Genomic DNA, 21,497 nt, shown 5'->3' on the forward strand with positions numbered 1-21,497 from the left:
CCCAAAAAATCCACCTCTCCCCTTCGCATCCATCAGGTGGCTTTAATCTCTTCTCACCTAACATATTTGTCCATTTGGCTGCCCCAGCCTTCCCCCATGTACTACTCCTATCTGCATTATCCTTTCCTCTTGCTACTTAAGACAGATATCCAACTGATGTTCTGCATAAGACCAACTTCAAAAGGCATGCTCCAAACATGTTCCTTGCGCTAAGCTAACACCACCATAAATCTGATGTAAATTGTGAAGTGCCTACTTTTGTAAATCTGCATGGGACTCTACAGCAAGTCAGAGAGGACTCCAGAAGAACTCTTGGAAACGTACATATCCTGCAACCATCCAGTTAACTCAAACTTTACCTGCTGAAGGAAGAAAATTGGAGCTGCAGTCTCTGCAGCTGCAGGGTTGTTTAACAGCCTATAGAAAGGTCATACATTAAATGAGGCACAGAGCTAGCACCACACAAACATTTGAGAAAGAGCTCAGCCTCTAAACCTGGGATGTTGATTTGGGAGTTAAAATGAAGTTCATGTGCACTTATACATTAATGTTTTGATTCTTTATACATATATAACCCATGTTTATATGTAAGTAAATATATTTCTGTCCTTCTTGAATTTAAAGGACAATTTAACTGTTTTTTGGAGGGCAATGGGTTGCTTAAAATTTAAAAAGTGTTATTTCCTCTTTGGCAAGGCCATGTTTCCCAACACACAACAGACATCTTAAAGGCAATGAGCCAGTCTAAGTCAATATAGCAAAACAGTAATAAAAAACCAAATAATCTTTAATTCTAAATATTTAAATTCTAGAAAAGCAAAAAAGCAATTTAGAATAGATCACAAGAAGCCTAGTCCATATGCCTAAGACAAACTGACTGTATGAGTGTACTAAAAGATACAAAGTACCACAAATCATGACAAGGCAACTAGGGAACCTGAGGTCTTGAACCTCAGCAAAACCCCAACAGTTGACAGGAATTATTACTTCTGGAGAAAAGTTGTTTTTAAACAGCAGTCCTCCACCAACATAGCACCTATAAGATAATATGTCCATGTTAAATTAGCTTTATAGCTACCAGCACTACAATATGAAGACTGTCTTTCAATCATTTTTTGCAAATGGAAGCAAACCATCAGTTTAGAAAGAGGTAGCTCAGGGGACAGAAGGAACAAGACAACAGGAATTTTAGAGCTGGATTTCTAAAATGTGAAAAGCAGAAACTTCTTGCTCTCTACTGGTATTGAATTAGGTTCCCACAGTACATAGGAGCACAAAATAAATAGCAGCAACACTATGAGGTGTCTACACACGATAATGAGACCATACCTCGAGGTTTGTCAGTATGAAGGACATAAGGACTTCACTTGTTCATGCGTAAGAAAGCAATTTCATGATGACAATCTGAAGTGCAGTTGCACTGCTTAGTCGTGCCCCTGTCCATTACCTTCCTTATTAATCACCGCATCCTCATACGCCTAAAATTCTTCCAATTTACTCTGAAGTCTTCTTGACAAATAATGTCATACCAGAATGTTCTGCTGTTTATACAGAGTTCAAGACACTGCTGGAAGTAGGATATGAGTATTAATTTGCTGTCTCCTGTCCATGCCAAATACATAGATATCAAGCGCTGGTATTTGCTTGTAATATGGGACCTGCTTGACTACCACAGGCAGTTCTCCTTTTTCTTCTAGTTTGAGAGATATTACATTCTGAGAGAGCAATTCCAGACTGTTTGCACACTGTTTGCTACTGAAATGATTATAAAAGTGACCAGAGTGATAAAAATCTATCATTCTGGAAGTTTAGATTCTGCTTTCTTACCATGTAAACTTTTTCCTGAACCCTTGGATAAGAGGAACATACAACTTTACTACAGTCTCAGAAAATACTAGAGGGATGTGCTTTTATAAAGGAGGAGAGAGGAAAATAAAAAAGTGGTGCTTGCACCATGTCCGTAATTAGATGTTTCGTGAGACGACTACTGTCACAGACACACTAACTATGAAAAGCAGAGAAGCAGGCATTAAATGTGGGTTAGACATAGACTTGCTGAACCTAGACAGCTGGAACAACTTCTGAAAAAAACTCAACTGGTCTAGTGGGATTCACCATGCTCCTAATCTGAGACCACACCATGTCTGGTAATCACAGAGTATTGATTCTATTAACAACTCACACAAGACAACTGTTCTTATTAATTTCAGTTAGCAGCTGGAGCACATTACCATGCCCCTAGAGTACATTTTCCTTTTAGTTTCACCCAAAAGGGATCCAGCTCATTAGTTCTGAGACCACCCCACAATGGAGGTCAAAGCACAGTAAGCCTGGACAGCCAGGAGATTTCTTCAAAACCACAAACTTGTGGTGTAGTTCAGATCAAAGTAGTACACAGAGAAGGTCTTGTTCAGAAAACAACAAGCAAGCTGAGAAAAGGCAACATTTACTTTCTAGATACTATTGCTCCAGCTGCTACAGGAACTGAAAGGAAAAACTAACTACACACACAGCTCCTGGCAGCTTCCTTATCTTGCAACACCTACACCAACACTGAGCCATACCCTTGCCTTGCATTCTCTTCATTACACGTATACACTTACAGTGTATACGTTACACTATACACTTATAGTTCGCAAAGTGCATCCATTTGAACACAAAAAAACTATTGAAAATCACTGGTGTTATACAATCTCAATACATTTTGTAATAATGACCAGGCTGATTTTTAGAATCATAGAATCATTTAGGTTGGAAAGGACCTTTAAGATCGAGTCCAACCATTAACCGTTTTGACAACATCCCTCTTGAAATTAACTGCATTCAAAAATCTGAGCTCCTTAGTAAGAATACAGCCCCAACTACATTTTTGACTGCTTTTCTGTTCCTGAATCTGCTACTACAGTAAACATGCCTGACAGTGTACTTGGCTTCTCTTTTTAAAGATGTATAACATTGACATTTGCAGGACTAAGTATTTCAAGGAATTAAGCTATCAAGTTTTAAATCTTTCTAAAAAGCATTTAATTTTCAGCCAGTTGGAGAGAGTGTTTAAAAGACAAGCTGGCAGAAAGAAAGGAAAACATATCTTGTTTACCTCTTTCATATACATGTGCACTGTCACAATAAAAAACTGGGAAAATATTACAACAACCAGAAAGTTCGGTTGCAGTGGGCAGTCATACATTCCCTGTCTTGCTGTTGTCCACTGTTTGGCCGCTCAAAAAAGCATCCTCCTAGTCAGTTCCTTCTCACAAACAGAATCACATGTATTCTCAAGATACTGGGACAGTTCATCATGCCTTGTCCCTACGGGTGTTCTCAGGAGCAAGGTACAGCACTGCCAGTAAAGATGTCACCCAGTATTGCATGGAACAGAAAGCAAAAGTGCTTGCTATCCAAAGTCTTGTTCTTTAGCAGTAACACCTAAAAGCAAGGCTCACTCACCCAGACTAAGCACTAGGACTAGGTCAGGATTGCCCCTCTATCTTTGCCTGTAGGCAGCACACCAACATTGGAAGCTCTCCTAGGGGCCAGGCACAAGCACAGAAGGAATCAAGTGGAACCACTAATACCTTTCTTAGTAATCAGTTTCACACATTTGGAATCACTATTAGTTAGCCCTGAAAAGGACTTCAAAAAGAAATATGCTGATAAACTCACATGAAAACTGTCCAAAATTACCAACATGGTAACAGGCACTTCGGTAAGCAAGCCAGCTATTCAGGTTGAGGCAACACAACGGCAGTGGAAGGACTTCTACAGCTAGAGTATTAAGAAATGTGCCTGCAGGCGTCTTTGAACAAATTCACAGCAAAGGCAATTTCTCCTTTTGCAAGCAAAATTACTGCAATCTAAAGTGTCAGATATCTTGCTTTTAAAATCTTTTCATATGACAGTGCTTAGTAGAAAAAAAAATAGGTAAATTACATGGTCACTCTTGCTTGCCCAGCTAGAACATATGAATGTTAATCTACCTTCAAGCAAAGCTGTTCAGTGTCTCCTCTTCAGCCACTCATTTGAAAACACAGGAAATACAAAGACAACAAATATCTGAACCAAATGCTGCAAGACCTTTTCTAGCAGCTATTGCAGCCTGCCTTTACTGCTTCCTCTACTGAAAGAGTAAGTTTACTAAATGTTTTTGCAAGAGATTTGTGGGACATGGCATTTCTCCCTTAGAAAGATAACATCCTTGAAAGAGAATCTCCCACCTAAAACACTTCTTTTCACATCAAACAATTCATAGAAAACAAAAATTCTCAGACTGGAGTTCTTGACAGAAAATGGCATAAAACCCAACCAAAGGCTCTGCCAAACCTTCCTGAACCTTTGGAAAAGATTAAACTACTTAAAGTCCGATTTATGCAAAGAAATTTGTTTTAATTAAAAGTAGTATGGAAAACTGCTCTTGTTACTTATATATACTTACTTGTATGCACGCACACACAGAAACAGATAAAATCCCCTTTGTTATATTAAGCTATTAAAACACAAATAAAAGCAGCATGAACTGGCTGCTTAATGATGAATTTAATATTCGTCATTAACCTGAGATTATGATTCAACACTAGCTGATGACAGTTTGCTTCCTGTATGGCAACTCTCAATATAATCTTCACCTTAAACTTTGCATACAAGTGTTAAAACTCAGTATCAGATTTACTGAACTAAAGATACCACTATGAAAATGAGTAAGTACCAAATGAAAATCTCAAAAATAAAGACCTTGAGCTTCTACATGAGGAAACAAAAAACAAAAAGGTGGGCCACTGAAGACAGTTAGTCCTCTGACTTCATGTCTTACCTTATGTTTGCTGTCACTGAACAGCATACATATACACTCAAATGGAAAAAACAGCACTGCTTGTCCATACAGCCATATTCAATTGAACTACTACAACCCAGGTGAGAAGGAGGAAAAACAGCAAAGCACTGCTTCAGACCTGGAGCTAGCTTTACCACCTAAGCAAAAACTTTATATAACTATACCCTCAAACACAAGCCCTTCTGTCTTCACTTTCAAAGTCCATCATAACCTGTCGGCACACCCTATCTACCATCTCGATCATTTCCCAGTCGAGATCAATTTCTGCTTTCAGCATTCTTTGATGGCAGTCTCTACTGATTGTCAGATAAGAATATGTGTCTGCTATTCTGACAGTCATGCTTGTGGGCTGTTCTCCACTGTTTCCACAAAGTTATTATATTCCTTCAAAACCTTCTTTGTAATGCCCCATAAAAGGAACAGCGCTTAACTGTCTGTATGCTGATCCAAACAACTACTTAGTTTCCCTGTGCCCCTGTAAGTGCTTGTATCTAACAGTCTTCCCCGATTCCATAATTAGTTAACCTTGGGGTAGAGAGAGTTTTCATCTTCACATAAATCAGCATATTCCTGATGCACTGTGCCCTGATTAAAGGCAAGGACTCAAAAGTGAAGCAGTAATACAGATATTACATTTCTCCTTGAATCTCCCCATTTGCATCAGTTCCAAGACTAAAAACCACGGAATTCAAGGTTGAACATAAAGATTAGTCTTGTGGTTAGTTACAATGTCAGGAAGGTGAAGGAAACAGACACAGGCTTGTCCTTCCCAATTTGTATAGTCTGAATTTAAAGCCTCTGGTTTGGGCACAGAGGTATTGTGGCATGGAGGGAGGAAAGGAAATGAGCAAAGAATTTCAAATAGTTTTTAAAAAAAAGAGAATTGGGTAGAAAAAAATTAAGGGTCCAACAGGACAAAAAAGGAGAAAAACTCTAGGAGGAAAAACAACATCAACAGAGGTTTAGCAAGGGGATTTCAATTCCAGATAAAAATCCTGACATTTAATATACAGAGATAAGTAATGAGAAGAATATAGAGGGACTTTAACCACCCTCTAAAACAATACATTACATTCATGAAGAACAATCTCATGGGATTCAATTACCATAAATTAACAAATACAAGTCAAGCGAACTTCAGAACCACATTTAAGTGTGTAAGAACACATTTCAAATTGTACTTACCAACATATTTCATGAATTTGATTAACATTGTAAATGGTCATACTTAAAACCCAGTGCTGCAGAAGATTACATTCAGGAGCAAAAAAAACAGGCACAGTTGCATTAAGCTGACAGACATCAAAAAGCAATGCAAAATGCCTCACACCCAATTTCTACTTCAATTACTGGCATTAACCAAATTCATAACCAAAAGAGCACATACAAAGCATGTTCAATAGAACACCACTTTAATCATTGCACAGTTCTGTTCCTGATGCACTTAACTTTCATTTGCTTATAAAGTAGCCACATTTATTTAACATTCTGGTTTTAGAAGTGGTAGTATCACCTGTAGAGAAGGAAAGGAAGGAAGAAAAGCACAGAAGAGAAAATTCACTAAAATACCAATAATTCTACACTGGATTTTGTATATCACTTGGTGAACTTACCACATATAGAACATTTCTGCTTAGAAAAGGAGACTATTAGCATAAAACTAGAAGTTGACCCATTACTGTCTACTCCAAACTTATCTCAGCTGAGGAGATGCTACAATAGCATACAAAAAAACCAACCAAACTAACACTGAAACTGAACTTAACAATGACACAGCATCAGAGTAAAGCAGAGATGTACAAAAGCATTCCCAGGGGGCTGACACTCTTCAAAAACATGCAAAGGGAGAGAGTTTTTTTCTCACAAAAATCTGTAGGGTCCACTGGACAATAGCTTCAAACAATGCCATGTATTTTAATCTCCATACATCTTCAAAATAAACATTCTTTGAAATAGCCCCTTTCCAAAGGATACACATCACACTAAGTTGAGGTCAGGAACTTTATTTTTTGCTCAGGTGAAATTATGCATGTGCTCATTAGAGGGTTCATCAGAGAAAGGAAATGGGGGATCAAGCCAATAAATTTGAGAACTAAACTAAACTTTCTTGCTAATTATGCTCTTTGCTGATAGCAAGTTCTTGGCAGAACAGTTCCAGTTGAAGCTCAATTCACTGAAAGTTCATTTTACTACCGTTTTCCACACAAATATTCTATTTCATTCAGGTTTTTTATTCACCAATTACAGAGATTTTTATGACAATTGGTTTTAGCCAAGTACACTGTCACACTGGAATTTAGAACACAAGGATTTGTCAAAACATTTTCATTTTATAAAACTTTCAAATAGTAATTTAAGAAATAAAATTCAAGCTGTCAACTTTTTAAACCATATCCTCAGAAAACAGCATAAAAGTGTTTTCATTTACATTCTTGTTAGTCAAAGATAATCCTTCTATGGCACAGACCCAAATTTTACCCTCCTGAGTGTACATACCACTGAATAATTTGTTCAAATGTCAGTTGTAATTTTCAAAAATCCTTTCTTGCCTCTGAATCTTAAACATCTGTAACAAATACTTGTTTTGAGACTGCTTTACATTCATGACACTTGACCTTTTGCTGTATGCACCACAAAATTTAAGTTTCAAATACCATGCAAGCAGGAAATCTGATCATTCCAGCAGTAGCCATCTGCATGGTCCAATATCAAATATTAGTTCTGGGTTGCACAAAGTCATGGGCTACAAAACTTTTTCTGCAACTTCTATAATTAGTTGCAATTTGTTGCTTCTAAAATATATTTCTCATGGAACATCTGGCCTTGAAATCTTACCTTAACATTGGAAAAGTACTTAGCATTTGGCTGTTGGTGTGCATACACGTGTGTATATGCACGTGCACATACACACATGCACATATGCACATAGATTAAGTGTAACTACAGAATGCAAGCATATGCTTTGTGGGTGGCATACCTAGGACTAGAGATTTCTACTCCAGCAACAAAAGCCTTTTAGCTCTGGAACTGTAAAAGAAAATTACAAGAAATATGAAACATAATGGAAAAGTGTTTTCCAATGTTCTTGCTGGCTTATATCTAATTATTGATGTTAAATGTTAACAGCTCATCAAGCACCATACCAAACACTTGAGAGCTTTGCACAAATTGGAATTTTCTTTTGCATGATCCTTAATAGAACTGGAGGACTATGTTGAAATTGAAATGTGAACAAGGCTTTAAAAAAAACAACAACAAAAGAAAAAGCCCTTTGAGACCCTTACATGTAAGAAGTCTTCCAAGTACACTCAAGCAAGTACTATAACTTCTAAAGGGAAAAGAGAATTACACTCCAGGATCTTTAAAGTACTCCTTCAATAATAACAACACATCTTTTAAAAAATGCCCAATGCTCAGTGGTGCCGCACACAGCTGTCTCAAGCAACCAGCACTGCTTCTTGGGAGGCAGAAGCTGGAAGCACGCAGGATATTGCTCTTGAAATCCATTTCTTGTCTAGTCATAGGAAAATTCTGGCAGAGCACTATTAACACACTTTTACATCTGCAAGAACACAGCTACAGCTAACAAAGAATTAAAAATAGGCATAAAGGAAGATACTCGCGATGATGAGAATAACAGTATTAGCCTCTCAGAAAATAACAGGGACCACAACTTCACATGTCTGATTCTTCAGATGGGTTTAAAGAAAGTGACCTATGGAAGCTATTATTCTCATCAACTTCTTAATGTTAGAAAACCATTCATCACATTTCTTACCTGAGCTCCATCCTTTAATTTCAAGATGCATTCCATTGTATTGATGGTGATGACAACTGGTTCTGATCCTAATTTTGTCCATGGCACATGAATCCGAAGTTCATGAATATGCCCACTTAAAAAAGTAAACGGTAGTTTCAGCTCCTAACAACAAAGAGTGGTGAATTAACTACTGAAACATAACAAAATTTAAGACACATTTGTAACTTAAAATAGTACAGTTCTAGCACAAAATATAAGTCAAAATTTATTCTCCCTCCCCAAATCAGCAGTGTGCCATGGGCCTTGGCAACTGGCTTCATAATTGCTTGCACACTTACATTACAATTAGTCTGTTCAAAGGAGGCATTTGGATTACCATGTCCTTGATAATAAGAAACAATTTAAAACCACCTCTCTCACATGAAGCTACTGCAAAATGTGTCACTATTCAAGGGACAAGTATAAATGAACCAGGTGAAAGTAAATACTTAAACTGATATGCAACCTGCATTATTCTGAAGAACACAAATTTGGAATTAAACAAACATTGGCAAAGCCACAGCTACGCAATTTCTTCCAAAATATTCTAGTACTTTGAGTTGTAAGAGCTCAGTGCTCTTAAGATTGGCCCATTGTTGCCCCATTCACATCAAACTGCTCAGTAAATACAAGGTTATTAAATTCTTCATTGGCAAAACCAGACGCCTCCTCACCAAGGCTTAACGTGGATGTCATACTGCTTTAAAAACTGGTGCAGGTCAGTCCAGAACTCCTAACAAATGCCTGGCACTCCACCCAGTCAATGCACAGATCACACCTCTATAGGACAGCCCCAGCGAGCCAGCTGCTGCATGCAGCAAGTCAGCAGGAAACAAGGTGCCAAGGTTTAGATAAATTCTTTGGACACAAAGTGTTGAAGTTTCCCCAGTAGCTTCAGGGGTTCTCCTGGGAAGCATGAGCTTAGCACTTATCAGATAGAACAGTTAGGCTAGAGACCTGGTCCTGGGACTAGAAATCAAGATTTAGAACAATGAAAATAAGTGCTTAGTGCAAAATAAAGAAACAATATTTGATATGATGTCAGAATTTGAAGTCAGCATTCTCAATACTAAGTATTCTAATGATGAGGCTTCAATGATGATATATCTTACCTTTCTGATCTCCTAATCTGACATTTTTGGCTATAAAGGTTTAAAGTTTTAATGGGGAAAAAACAACAGATGTCTTCACTTGGAGTTGCTTATAGCCTGGTGTTTGTGTCTTCATCTTAGACACCGGGAACTACAGGTATGAATCTTCTCAGGTTGAGAAAGAAGTGAATCTAAGTCTCCTAGATGCTGGGCAATAGTTTTGAACATTAGAATACAGTATTTTCAGTTGGAAGGGACCTACAATGATGATCTAGTCCAACTGCCTGACCAATTCAGGGCTGACCAAAAGTTAAAGCCTGTTATTAAGGGCATTGTCCAAATGCCTCTTAAACACCGACAGGCTTGGGGCATTGACCACCTCTCTAGGAAGCCTGTTCCAGTGTTTGACCACCCTCTCAATAAAGAAATGCTTCCTACTGTCCAGTCTAAACCTCCCCTGGCACAACTTTGGACCATTCCCACATGTCCTATCCCAGGATCCCAGGGAGAAGAGATCAGCACCTCCCCCTCCCCTCCTCAGGAAGCTGTAGAGAGCAATGAGGTCGCCCCTCAGGCTCCTTTTCTCCAAACTAGACAAGCCCAAAATGCTTAGCCGCTCCCCATAGCACATTCCTTCCAGCCCTTTCACCAGCTTTGTTGCTCTCCTCTGGACACATTCAAGGACCTTAACATCCTTCTTAAACTGTGGGGCCCAGAACTGCACACAGTACTCAAGGTGAGGCCACACCAATGCTGACTACAGTGGGACAGTCACCTCTTTTGACCGGCTAGTTATACTGTTTGATGCACCCCAGGATGCGGTTTGCCCTCTTGGCAGCCAGGGCACACTGCTGACTCCTATTGAGCTTGCTGTCGACCAGCACCCCTAGGCTCGTAACTGTTGTGTTTCTTAGTAAACTCAGGGACATAAACCTTTGTTCAGAACTTCAGAATTTCCCTGGCAAAACTGGACAACCCAGGGCTCAAGCACCTTTGCACCTTGGGTCAGTTTAGGTGCTTACATGCTTCAACTCAGTACTCCTATGAATGAGTAGAAGTTAAATAGAGAAGGTCCATGAAACTCTGAGGTCAAGCAGGCAAGTTGCTAGGGAATTTCAGACAATCATCTAGAAGTGGATCCAGAAAACTTGTTTTCCTGCACTGCTTGACCCTAGACCTATCCCTGCTGTATAGAAGTTCTACATGAATAAAATTTGAGGACAAGTGGATTTTGCACTTAGTACTTGACATATATTATAAAGTCTTCCTATAGAATATTTCTGTGAAGCTAGTTAATGTCATTATTTGCCTAACATATTGAAACTGTCATCAAATCTTAGTGACATATTTTGAAAGCCCACTAAAAATTGTTTTTTCTAAGTAGTTACCATGTCATAAGTTCAGAGTTGAAATAACCACTACTGCAACTGTGACAGGTTAGCATCCTGAGATAGCCTCTGATTAGTCACTCAAAAGAAGTCAACTACTCTTACACACAAATACCTAGCACCACCACAGCAACAACAGCTGCTAATAGGAGCAATTTTAAGGAACACTCTCTCCATTCTGCAGCTGATACCTCCTCAGCCTTTCTACTGGTACTATGAAAAAGTTCATCTTGCATCCAAGAGCTAAGAGTAGATGAAGTATATTCACTGTTGACAAAATCTTCAGAGAAGACAACTACACAAAATTATAGCTTTTTTTTTTTTACAAAGTACAGCTTTAAGTTTGTAAATTAGTTTTTGGGGTTTAATGAGCTTACATTAACGAAGTTTAAAAAACCACACCTGTCTTGTGTCAGGGAAACTCTTGACTCCTACCTCGGCCGTGCTTACACAAAGTCACATCTAATTTCAAGTCCCCATTCCAAAAGATGACAGTTATGGACTTTCTCATAAAAACAGTTTGAAGAAAATTGTTAATTTGTTTTTACAAAGTGTTTTTTCTTCAGCTCATTCACTAATATACTGAAGGATTTTAGCTAAAAGCCTCTCTCCTAAAAATTCAGCCTTAGGCTTACAATCAACACAAATAAAGTTTTAATCCAGACAGTTTCAGTTAAGCCACTGAAAAGCAAGTACTGGGCAGTTTAGCTACAGATGTTGCTACATTGATCATACAATAAATGAAAAAGTACCTTATTTCCCACTGCTTGGGGGGGGGGTGCGCACAGAAATAAATTATCAAAAAAATGCACAATCTAAAAATACATTACAACTTAAGAGACAATGTTTTCATGAATCAAGATGGCAAACTATCACTATTAACAGTAATAAATTCCCTTTCCAGACTCACAGATACATAATTTTTATGTCACTCATCAATACTGCAATGTCTATTTAGATCCTGACTTGTGTTCACAAGTGTAAGTTATGAGTTTACTTCAAAAGGCATTCTAGAATAGATCTTTATCCACCATTTCCTGGATGGATTTAACACATTCTCATTTTTGTCTAGTTAACTGCAAGATATTGAAAGAAACAGAAGTAGGAATTCTTTCAAAATGAGGTGATACAACCAAATGCACAGCATACTTAGAAGACATAGTTGTTCTTTTTCAAAGGAATTTGGATACAAATGTTGTCCGACAGTATCCTAATTGCACAAGCAGTTTTCCTTAAAGTAATGCAGAGAAGTCTTTGTTGTGCTATTTCAGTAGACAATACAAAACAAACGTGTGCCAAATTTCGTAACTTGTTCATAATACAACATAACAAAGACCATTTTTATTCCTCCTCCTTTCCTGTGCAATCTTTCCCCTTTCATTAAGTACTGCATGAAATTCTTAATATCTCTTTTGTACTTATGACTGATTAGACTTTACATTTTAGATTTTACATTTACGTCATATAAATCCTTTAAAAAATTATTATATGGCTGAAAACAAACTCCTGGGCTTGACACATAAATAACTGCCCAACATCATGCAAGACTGCAGACTAGATGACCATACTTCCCCTTGCCCTAAAATCTCCCCTTGCTTTAAAACACAAGACTCTCCCAAACTTTGGGGTCATAGGCAAGTACTGTTTCCTCCACGTCACTATTAACTTAAATACCTTTTCTTCACATGCAAGGCTGTATTTCACAAGTAATCCAGTGGCACATAACACAGACACTTACAGTAAGGTTATTTTAATGCCCTCATTTCCTTAAAATTATTTTAAGTACACTAGCATTTTTCATATTTCTTTCTTTCTAAATTCTTTCAGGTATGAAAAGTCCACACTACAATAAAACTCAATCTTTAGACCAAGTTCTCCTTTGTCTTCTAATCAAAGACCACTTCATCTTTCCCTTCTCAGTTTGTAAAACAGCTAACATAACAAGCTATGATGGTATGGAAATATACACAGGCAGCAAAAAGAGCCCACCATGTATCTCATCTCTTTGGTACCACTGTGTCAACAGAAATATTACACACAAGCTAGTTACCAAGTTCATAGGTAGTTCTGTTACCTCTGGGTACCACAGCGACTTCACATAAAAGTTGCCAAAAGTCCTTAAAAGGCTTTTCCATTAAAATTAATATTTAAATATTGTTTTAAGTTTAATCACAAAGCGCTTCCTTGAAGTAGTTTTTGTACAATGTGCTAGTTACTACGCCTAGATGGAAAATTTCTTGAAATGCTTAGTCTTCTAGTAATTGAATCATCCAGGATAGGAAAAAAAATATCAAAATTTTATTAGATTTAATCTTCAACTAAAGATAATTATTGTAAAATTAACTGGCTATTCAAAGAGGGACATGATTATGTACAAAAGCTACGTTGTACCTAGAAGGTTGAACCTGAGTACAAACTAGTACTCAGCTTTCACTACAGAACTGATATTGTCAAAAAAAAAAAGGGGGGGGAGGAGGCGGGGGGCAGGGGAAGGACAGACCCTAAGAGTTATTGCAATAACATTCAACTTAGTTTAATGAGAGCATATAAAACATACATAAATATACATAAAAACATACAAAGTATTTTCAGGTACTGAAACATTCTCTTTGAGTTTGATAAATCTATGTCAACAACTATATTACATCTCATTTCAAAAGGTATTGGTTCCAACTTGGTCCCAAAAATAAAGTAAGATCTTCTAGAAGACAGACAGCAGTTTACACTCTGTTCTTATTTGTTCTCTGGGTTTCTGTTTGGTGGCCCGTAAGAGCGCAACATGATATGGGAATGCTAACACTGGGTGAAGTGCAAGGAGCAAGGGGAGAAAGCACTGACTTGTTCCCAAATCTGTTATGAGGTGCTTTGTCCAGCTAGTTTGGAACCTGTGCTAATGTTCCCAAATAATCATGTATAGTTCCACAAAAGCTGGAATGCTCTGAAAATGTTTAAGGCTCCAGACAAAGATATTCCAGGTATGTGCATTTGTATCTATAGTCTAAAGCATGAAATTAAGGCTGCATTCACGCCAGATAAGGAGCAGGGAACCAGGCTGGGGATAACAGCCCAGGACAGAAAGGATGTTAGAAGAGCAGAGCAGCTAAGGTGACTAACTTTGGATATTATGAATCCATCCAGGCAGAGAACCCAAATAAAATACTACATACTGGTAATTTTTAGAGACTTGAGCTTTTCAAGGGTGCTCCCTGCCAGCTGCAAAGGCTTGGGGATGTTGTATTACCACATACTACATACTCAAACAGTTTTGCTGAGCAGGCATAAAGCAGCATCCCGTCCACAAAAAAGAGAAAGACACTCTAAATACAGTCTGTGGGTCCAGGCAAGTTCCAAAGAATAATAAAAGCCGAATTAAGATCACTACGTTTCCTATAAACACACAGCCAAATAACGTAAAAAAAAAATCTGAGCTAAACTTTGCATTCATCACTAGTCACATCCCCATTCAAGCTGATGAGACATGAGCACAGGTATATATAGCAACATTTGCCTCTACAAGAGCCATGACATTAAGAGATTGCACTGGATATTTAGGTACCCAGCTGATACACAAGCAGACAAAGATGAAGCCAGGGATCACGTACCAGCAAACTGCAACTACTTGAAAGGGAACAACATTGCTGACGACAGCAAAATCCTAATAGCACCAGGTAATATAGCAAGTTTGATATATCTATCCCAAGTCATCATTCATTACTAGGACAAACTTTCTCTCTAGACGGTATAGCACTGGAACAGTTTACCCAAAGAGGAGGTTTTCACAACCAAGACAGGAGCTTTCAAGACTCCACTAGAGAAAACCACAAGCTGATCTGACATAATGCTGGCAACAGCCCTGCTCAGAACAGGTTGGGACTAGATGACCTCCAGAATTCCTTTCTGATAACCCTTCTTTGATTCCATAATATATACATTAAAAAGGCTTTGAATATTCACAGGGGGAATACATCCTACACAACTGAAGTCCAGTATCCACATCAACTGTGTGGACAAGCTGTACCAAAATAAAATGAGAAACTAAAAGACTTGAGAGAAAACACAGAGGCCACCAAATACATGAAGGAAGACAAATCAGGCTCTTTACAGCAGCACAGAAAATAGGACAGGATCTCTTCAAAGATTGTCTCCTCTTCCAGAACAGGATCAGAGATACTTAATTAACCACAAATATTTCTTTCACATTTTAAAAGGTCTCCCCTGACAGAGACCATGTAGTCTCCTCAGTCTACTCCAAGGCCTCATAATCCAATTAAAACATGAGAAAATTTTCCTTGATGTCCAATCTAAGTCTCCCTGAGTGCAATTTATTCCATTCTTTCTTGTCTCACCCATATAACTCTTGCCCTATCTTGTCTCACCTTATTTTATTCAAAATTAAAAACACATTCCCTGTCTATTTTATTCTTCTTTCAACGGCCATATTGTCTAAATATCTCATTATTTTTTGCTGCATTTCTCTCAGCTCCTTCACTTGGACTACATCTAGACACAGGACTCTAGCTAAGACTTGCTATACCATGCACAACAGAAAACAGCTTTATCTGTCTCACACACTCAACTCGTCATCAATTCAGATAAGCATAGAAGGAAACAGTCCCTCCACTAAGACTTAACCAATTCATATTGACAGTAGGCTCCCAATTCTATACTAAGTGTTTTATTTGGTCAAGCTTGTCTTTTCAAGGCTAAGTTTCACAGAGCCTCTGATCTAATCCACACAAACCAGCTGATCAAATCTGTCCCTCAATTACTTTTAAGTTTAGATACAACTGGAATAATGAAAACTGGAGTCATAAAACAACATACAAGTCTGTGTTTAGTATGCATAATTAAAAAGAGATCCTACTTTACTTTGTGACATTTTGAATCAGTTATTATATGCAATTAATAAATATGACTGGAAAAGCAATTTAGTTAATGTTCATACTGTAAAACAATGGTTACTGAAAGAAGAAACGTGTCCACAAAGAAGCCTTTCTCTTCACACCCCATAACTTACAGAATGTGCAAAGGATTAGCATTCATTACTAAACAAATGGCATGGAATTAATGCAAGAATAACTAAATGCAGGGGAAAAAAAAAGGACTTGCATAAGAAGAAAAACAGTGAGTACTAAATGAACATTTATCTGTGCAGACCAATCTAAATTATTTAGTCAACTTCTTTTAAATCAAAGACACAGACTGTAACTACTGTAAACATACCATACCTGTTCAAGTACATCCAACTTTAACTCAAGTTTACTAAGTACAACATCTCCTCCCCAGAGTGACAACTGTAGATCTGAAGGCTTCAAGTTCTTTATGTAGCGATTCACATAACTCATCAAAATAGGAGTTACATAGGACTCCAGCATTCTGGAAGATTTCTGTATTACAGGTCAAGCACTAGGAAAAAAGACAAGACAATGAGATATTATTTATAAATCTGTCAGCCTAGTTTTCAATAAAGCAACAATCACATTGTTTGGATGTATGAAAAGTTATATTTCAAATTCTGCTTTCTAAACATATATGTCCATATGTAGAGATAGATATACTTACGTATAAAGATGAAAAATATACCAAGATGAAAGCACATCTATTTGCATTTATGAATTTCCAGCTTATATACACATATATATATTGGAACTAATAACTGGCTTTCTCGCTATCAAAAGAAAAACCAACCCAAACAAACCAAAAAACAGAGACGGAAGTCAAGCAGTCTACCATGCTTTCATATAAAATTTAAGTGACAGAAAGCCTATCACTTTTAAATGATAGAAGTCCATACTAGAACATTAGCTTCGATACACCTCACCGATCTGATATCTTGAGTATCGTGTACGCGGCAAAAATGCCAGCTTCGTGCCACCCCTAACTCTAAGCAAACCAATATCCTTCATAACCCAAACTGAAGTTACATTAACGCTTGCCACCACTCCCCTCCCACCCCACCCTCTCCAGCACCCGCGCCCTTCCTGCCGTCCTGAGGAGACCCCTACCCGCCTCCACCACCGCCGCAGCCTCTCCCGGGCACCCCCACGAAGCCGGAAACCCCCCGCCCGTACCTTCGGGACACCCCTCACACCTCCCTCCCCCAGCCCCACGCCCTCTCAGGACCCCTTTACCTGCCCCTCCAAACACCTCCAAGACTCCGTCCCCCCCGCCCAGCCGCCGCCCTCACCGGGCCGGCCGGGCCGCCGGAGCCCCACGCAGGCAGCTCCTACCGCTCCGGCTCCGCCGCACGGGCACTTCCGGGTTCTCCGGCGCGTGTGCTCTCTTCCAGCGTCCGCCGCCTCCGACGTCCTGCGAGCGTGTGGGCTTGCGCTTCAGCCGGAAGGATTTGGCGGCAGCACTGAGGCGGGGCGGGAAGTCGGCCTTTTGAAGCCGGCGGAGGTCACGCGCTCTGCCAGGAGCTGACGGGCGGGACGGGGTGGCCGGGCCTTGCGACGGGGGAGAGGGCGGGGTTTGCTGCGGGCGGGGCGGGGTGGGGCGGCGGTGGCGGCGGCCGTTAGGGAGGTGGGAGGGGGCGGGAGGGAGCGGCGGCGCGGTGGGACCCTGTGAGCGGGAAATGGAGAAGGCGGCAGGGCCTCGCCGGGTCCGGGATTCAGCGTCTGCCGTTTCCTCACACGGCGGAGGAGGTCCTGCCTCCACATCGGTGTACATTCCTGACGCAGAGGAGCCCGAGGAGGGCGGGCTTTAGCCCGTAGCACCATGGGTCCCTGAGATGTGTTACTGTTGGCTGTGTGGCTTCGGCCAACTCCAGCTCCAAATTTTGATTCACGTTGTTATATTGATGAGTGACCGTTTGGGGCAAATCTCGGTGATGGCAAGCATGTTGGTTGTTTCCACTGTGTTTAGTAAAGATGGATGTTTTCTGGTTTGCTTTTGAGTGAAGTTCTGCTTAGGTTCTGAATTTCACTATTTCAAATGTGAGAAGAAAGTTACTCAGAAATACCTGCGATTTTCTGTGTGCCCAGAGCTCTTCTCAGTATGTTTACCATAGGGAAAAGCCCTCCCCAACAGCCCTGAGTCCTTTTGGGGTTGCTCCTGGCAGGAAGCAAATGCCCTGGAAAGGTGTGAGTTAATGGGCTTCTCACGAGTTGGCATGGGCCCATTTTTTTCAGGGTGAAGTGCAGTAGGCAGCGCCTGTGGGCATGGCTTTGATGTAGATAATGAATAACCTTTTACAAAGGCCTCTGATTTGAGTTTTAAAGAAAAGCCTGGGATATGCCCGTTGAGTTACATATTCCTCCTGGAAATTTGAAATCCTGTGTGTTTAATCTGCACAGTGTAGTTACATGGCTGAAAACAGAAAAGAAAGCAATATATGGCACACGGGGTAGGTTTGTGTGAAGCGGGACCCAAACAGTGAGCGCTCGGGTAGGAGTCTACCTCCTGTAGCAGCATGTATGTTGAAATCTGGCTGAGCTAATCAAGGTCTGAAGGCTCCAGCTCCTGATGGGTTAGCTGTCTATTTGCCTCTGGTATAAACATGCTGAGTTAATCATGAATCTACCCTCATTTTACATGCACCATTGCCTCACTTGTTGTGCCATCTTCACTCGTGAATCACAGCCCGTAAGACAGTATTCACCTCACAAAGAGTTGAAGCAGCTTGGACTGCTTTTCCTCTTATGATGATCACTACTCCCACAGCTCATGCTCGAGTGTATGTATGTTTGACTGTTCTTCAGCAGCTGTGGAATGTTAACCTGTGGCTAAGAGGTGGTAGCAGGCAGGTGAGGGACAGAAACATTTTAACAGCATCAGTAGTCTTTAATTAAGGATGTGCCTCTGACTTACAATTTCTCTAGTGCTAACGTTCTTGAAGAGTTCCTTTTCACAACTGCTACACGTTTCTGTCCCTCTGCTAGAGTTGTGGGAGTGGTGAATTTTACTGGTAAAACTTTTGGGAGCCAGCTCAGTGAAATAATCTGTGTTAATGGAAGCAACCTCATTTATAGCATGGCCTCCCTATAGAGTTGCATTGACACAACAGAGGGATGTGCCAACAGATAAGTGTAATGTTGAAGCACACCCTAAGCATGCATCAAAAGCCCTCATTTCAACAGAAAAACATTCCTCTGTTTCTTTGTCCATTATGTGATTACTTTTGAATGACACATCCAATCAACTCTGGAATGTTTTCTGAAAGTTTGGAATTGAAGAACAACGCCCTATTTTGGTGAAAATCAGTAAACTAGAAGAAGAGTAAGGGAGACACGTAGTGCTCCTGGCAGCTGCTTGGCAGACCTAGCAGCTCAGAACAACTCTGTAATTTTCCTGGCAGTTATTAGCATTTCATTATAACTACCTCCATCTCAGTTCCAGTTCAAGTATGTTGACGCCCTGAATAATTTATTTCCTACAGAAGAAAAAAAAAAAATACAAAAAATGGGAGGAAGGGATCATGCAGGAATCAGTCTTTGACAGAAAGGAAATGGGTGGCATGAAACAAAAGTAGCTGGAGAGGGTTACGAGAGGTCCCTGATACACAAAGGGATGAGAGCCGAGTGCACGGGGAATTTGCAGGTAACAGGCAGGTGGTGTGTAGTAATGAACTTGGGCATACTAAAGCAACAAGGAAATGGAACAAGGAAAGTCTGCTGGAAATGTCAGCTGCCTGAGCTAGTCCAATTTATTCAGTATTTCAGCAATTCAATGAAATGTGCAGGATAGGTGTAACCAAAAAGTGCAGGTCTAGTGGTATGCACATCTTGTTGGTTCATATAACTTGAGCAATTCCGAATCCCTTAAAAGCTAACAAAAGTAGATACAGTTTAACCTGGAGACTGGGAAAGCATACACAAGATTGTGTAACATTTGGCCAGAAGTGAAAAGAGGACAGGACTTCAAGGAAGTCCTCAGGAAATGTATCTACCTGCAGAGGACTGTATCTTCATAAAAGAGACTGTCAGTGTGTTTCTAGCTTCAGTGTTGTTGCTGCTATAGGTGATTTGCCATTTTCTGCAACAGAGGCAGGATCAATGAAGCACAAAATGGAGGGCAAAAATAGAGTTCATAAAAAATGAGGAAAGTCAAGAAAAGGTAGAGGATGATTAAGTCACTATCCTGCTACCTGAGGCTACAGTCAAGGGGAAAAACAAGGAAATTAGACATTTAAATAGATTTTTAAATTTTTGGCCGGGCTGTATGCAGGACGTGAGAGAATCTGAGGTTACTGACAAAGAGGGTTGCGAGACAACCTGTGAGGAACTCCTTTTTTCCACTGGAAAAAGGTTTTCAATCCTCTAACCTTCTCCTTCACTATGTCCCTTTTAGTTAACATTAGATACTTTAACCAGGTTAACTTACTGGGCAAACTGCTGTCCATGTCTGTCCTGCTCCGATTCTGCCTGTCCTGCTCCGATGCCTCCGAGTAGAGCGGCATGGATATGGGCAGTTGGTCCCAGGAGCCTTCAGTCTATCCGTGTGGGAGAAGACTTTGCTGTTTTATGATTCTTTATAGCCTGCTGAGGTGCCCCGTAGACACCATGAGACTGACAGCATGGAAGAGCTAGTAATCCTAAATAATCAATACTAATAGAGGTATTTTAGAAACACCTCTGAAGGAAATAAAATTACTTGGGCTTCTTCCTCCTCTCCTGTTCTAGGTGCTAAAACTTGGACTAGTTAATTTGTAACATTTCTTGTTGGTTCCTTTTCTTGTTTTTTCTACAAATTATTATTTGTAGTAAATTATATTGTATATTATATATATTATATATATGTATAGAAATGTGTATATATTATAATATATAAAAATATATTATAAATATATTAAAATTTGCCCTCTGTTTTACTGGGAATTTCCTGAGCTCATGACTAAACTTAGTAAAATCATGTATCTTCTAATATTTTTCAGACGTTTAAAAACTACGTCAACAAAAGCAAGCAATATAAATCAATCTGTTTTGCTATTAGAATTAAATATCTTATTAGTGATGTCATGTTACCTAATTATTAAATCATATATAGCCATCAAAAACTGGGAAACAAAAATTGCCATGCCACTTTTATTACTATGGGGTTATTTTCAAGTTCACCAAAATGCACACAGATTTGAAATTTGGAAAAAATAAAACCAAATTTTGAAAAAAAATTGCACATAGGCTTTCATTGTAATCTGAATGTTAGGTACATTCTAGATTTAATGGTGCAAACGATTGTCTATCATAAGTTTTGTTTGTTCTTCTATTCCTTAAATTTTGCCTGAAAATGATACTGAAAAAACTTTCAGCTGTAGGCATGAAGTAGTAATTTTTTTCAAGTGTTAAGGAAAATAGACTGAGTTGTGGCACCTTTAAAATGGAAAATCAGTGTTCAAAAAAAAATTAAATTTAGAATTGTAACTATGATTAAGAGCAAGAGTCTGTTGAAACAGT

General features: G+C 39.3%; 1 protein-coding gene across 1 annotated transcript in view; it reads right to left on the reverse strand.

Moving 5' to 3' along the window:
- VPS13B (vacuolar protein sorting 13 homolog B) overlaps positions 1 to 17,391 on the reverse strand; it is a 484,683-nt gene extending 467,292 nt beyond the window's left edge. The window contains exons 1-3 of the mRNA XM_050892705.1: positions 17,294 to 17,391; positions 16,335 to 16,512; positions 8,607 to 8,750 (exon numbers count right to left, since the gene is read on the reverse strand). Of these exons, the coding sequence (XP_050748662.1) occupies positions 8,607 to 8,750; positions 16,335 to 16,481 (291 nt within the window). The 5' untranslated portion in view covers positions 16,482 to 16,512; positions 17,294 to 17,391. The remainder of the gene's footprint in view (positions 1 to 8,606; positions 8,751 to 16,334; positions 16,513 to 17,293) is intronic.
- Positions 17,392 to 21,497: the final 4,106 nt, after the last annotated feature.

The sequence above is a fragment of the Gymnogyps californianus genome, chromosome 2 (assembly GCF_018139145.2).
Source record: "Gymnogyps californianus isolate 813 chromosome 2, ASM1813914v2, whole genome shotgun sequence".
Classification (NCBI taxonomy): Eukaryota; Metazoa; Chordata; class Aves; order Accipitriformes; family Cathartidae; genus Gymnogyps; species Gymnogyps californianus.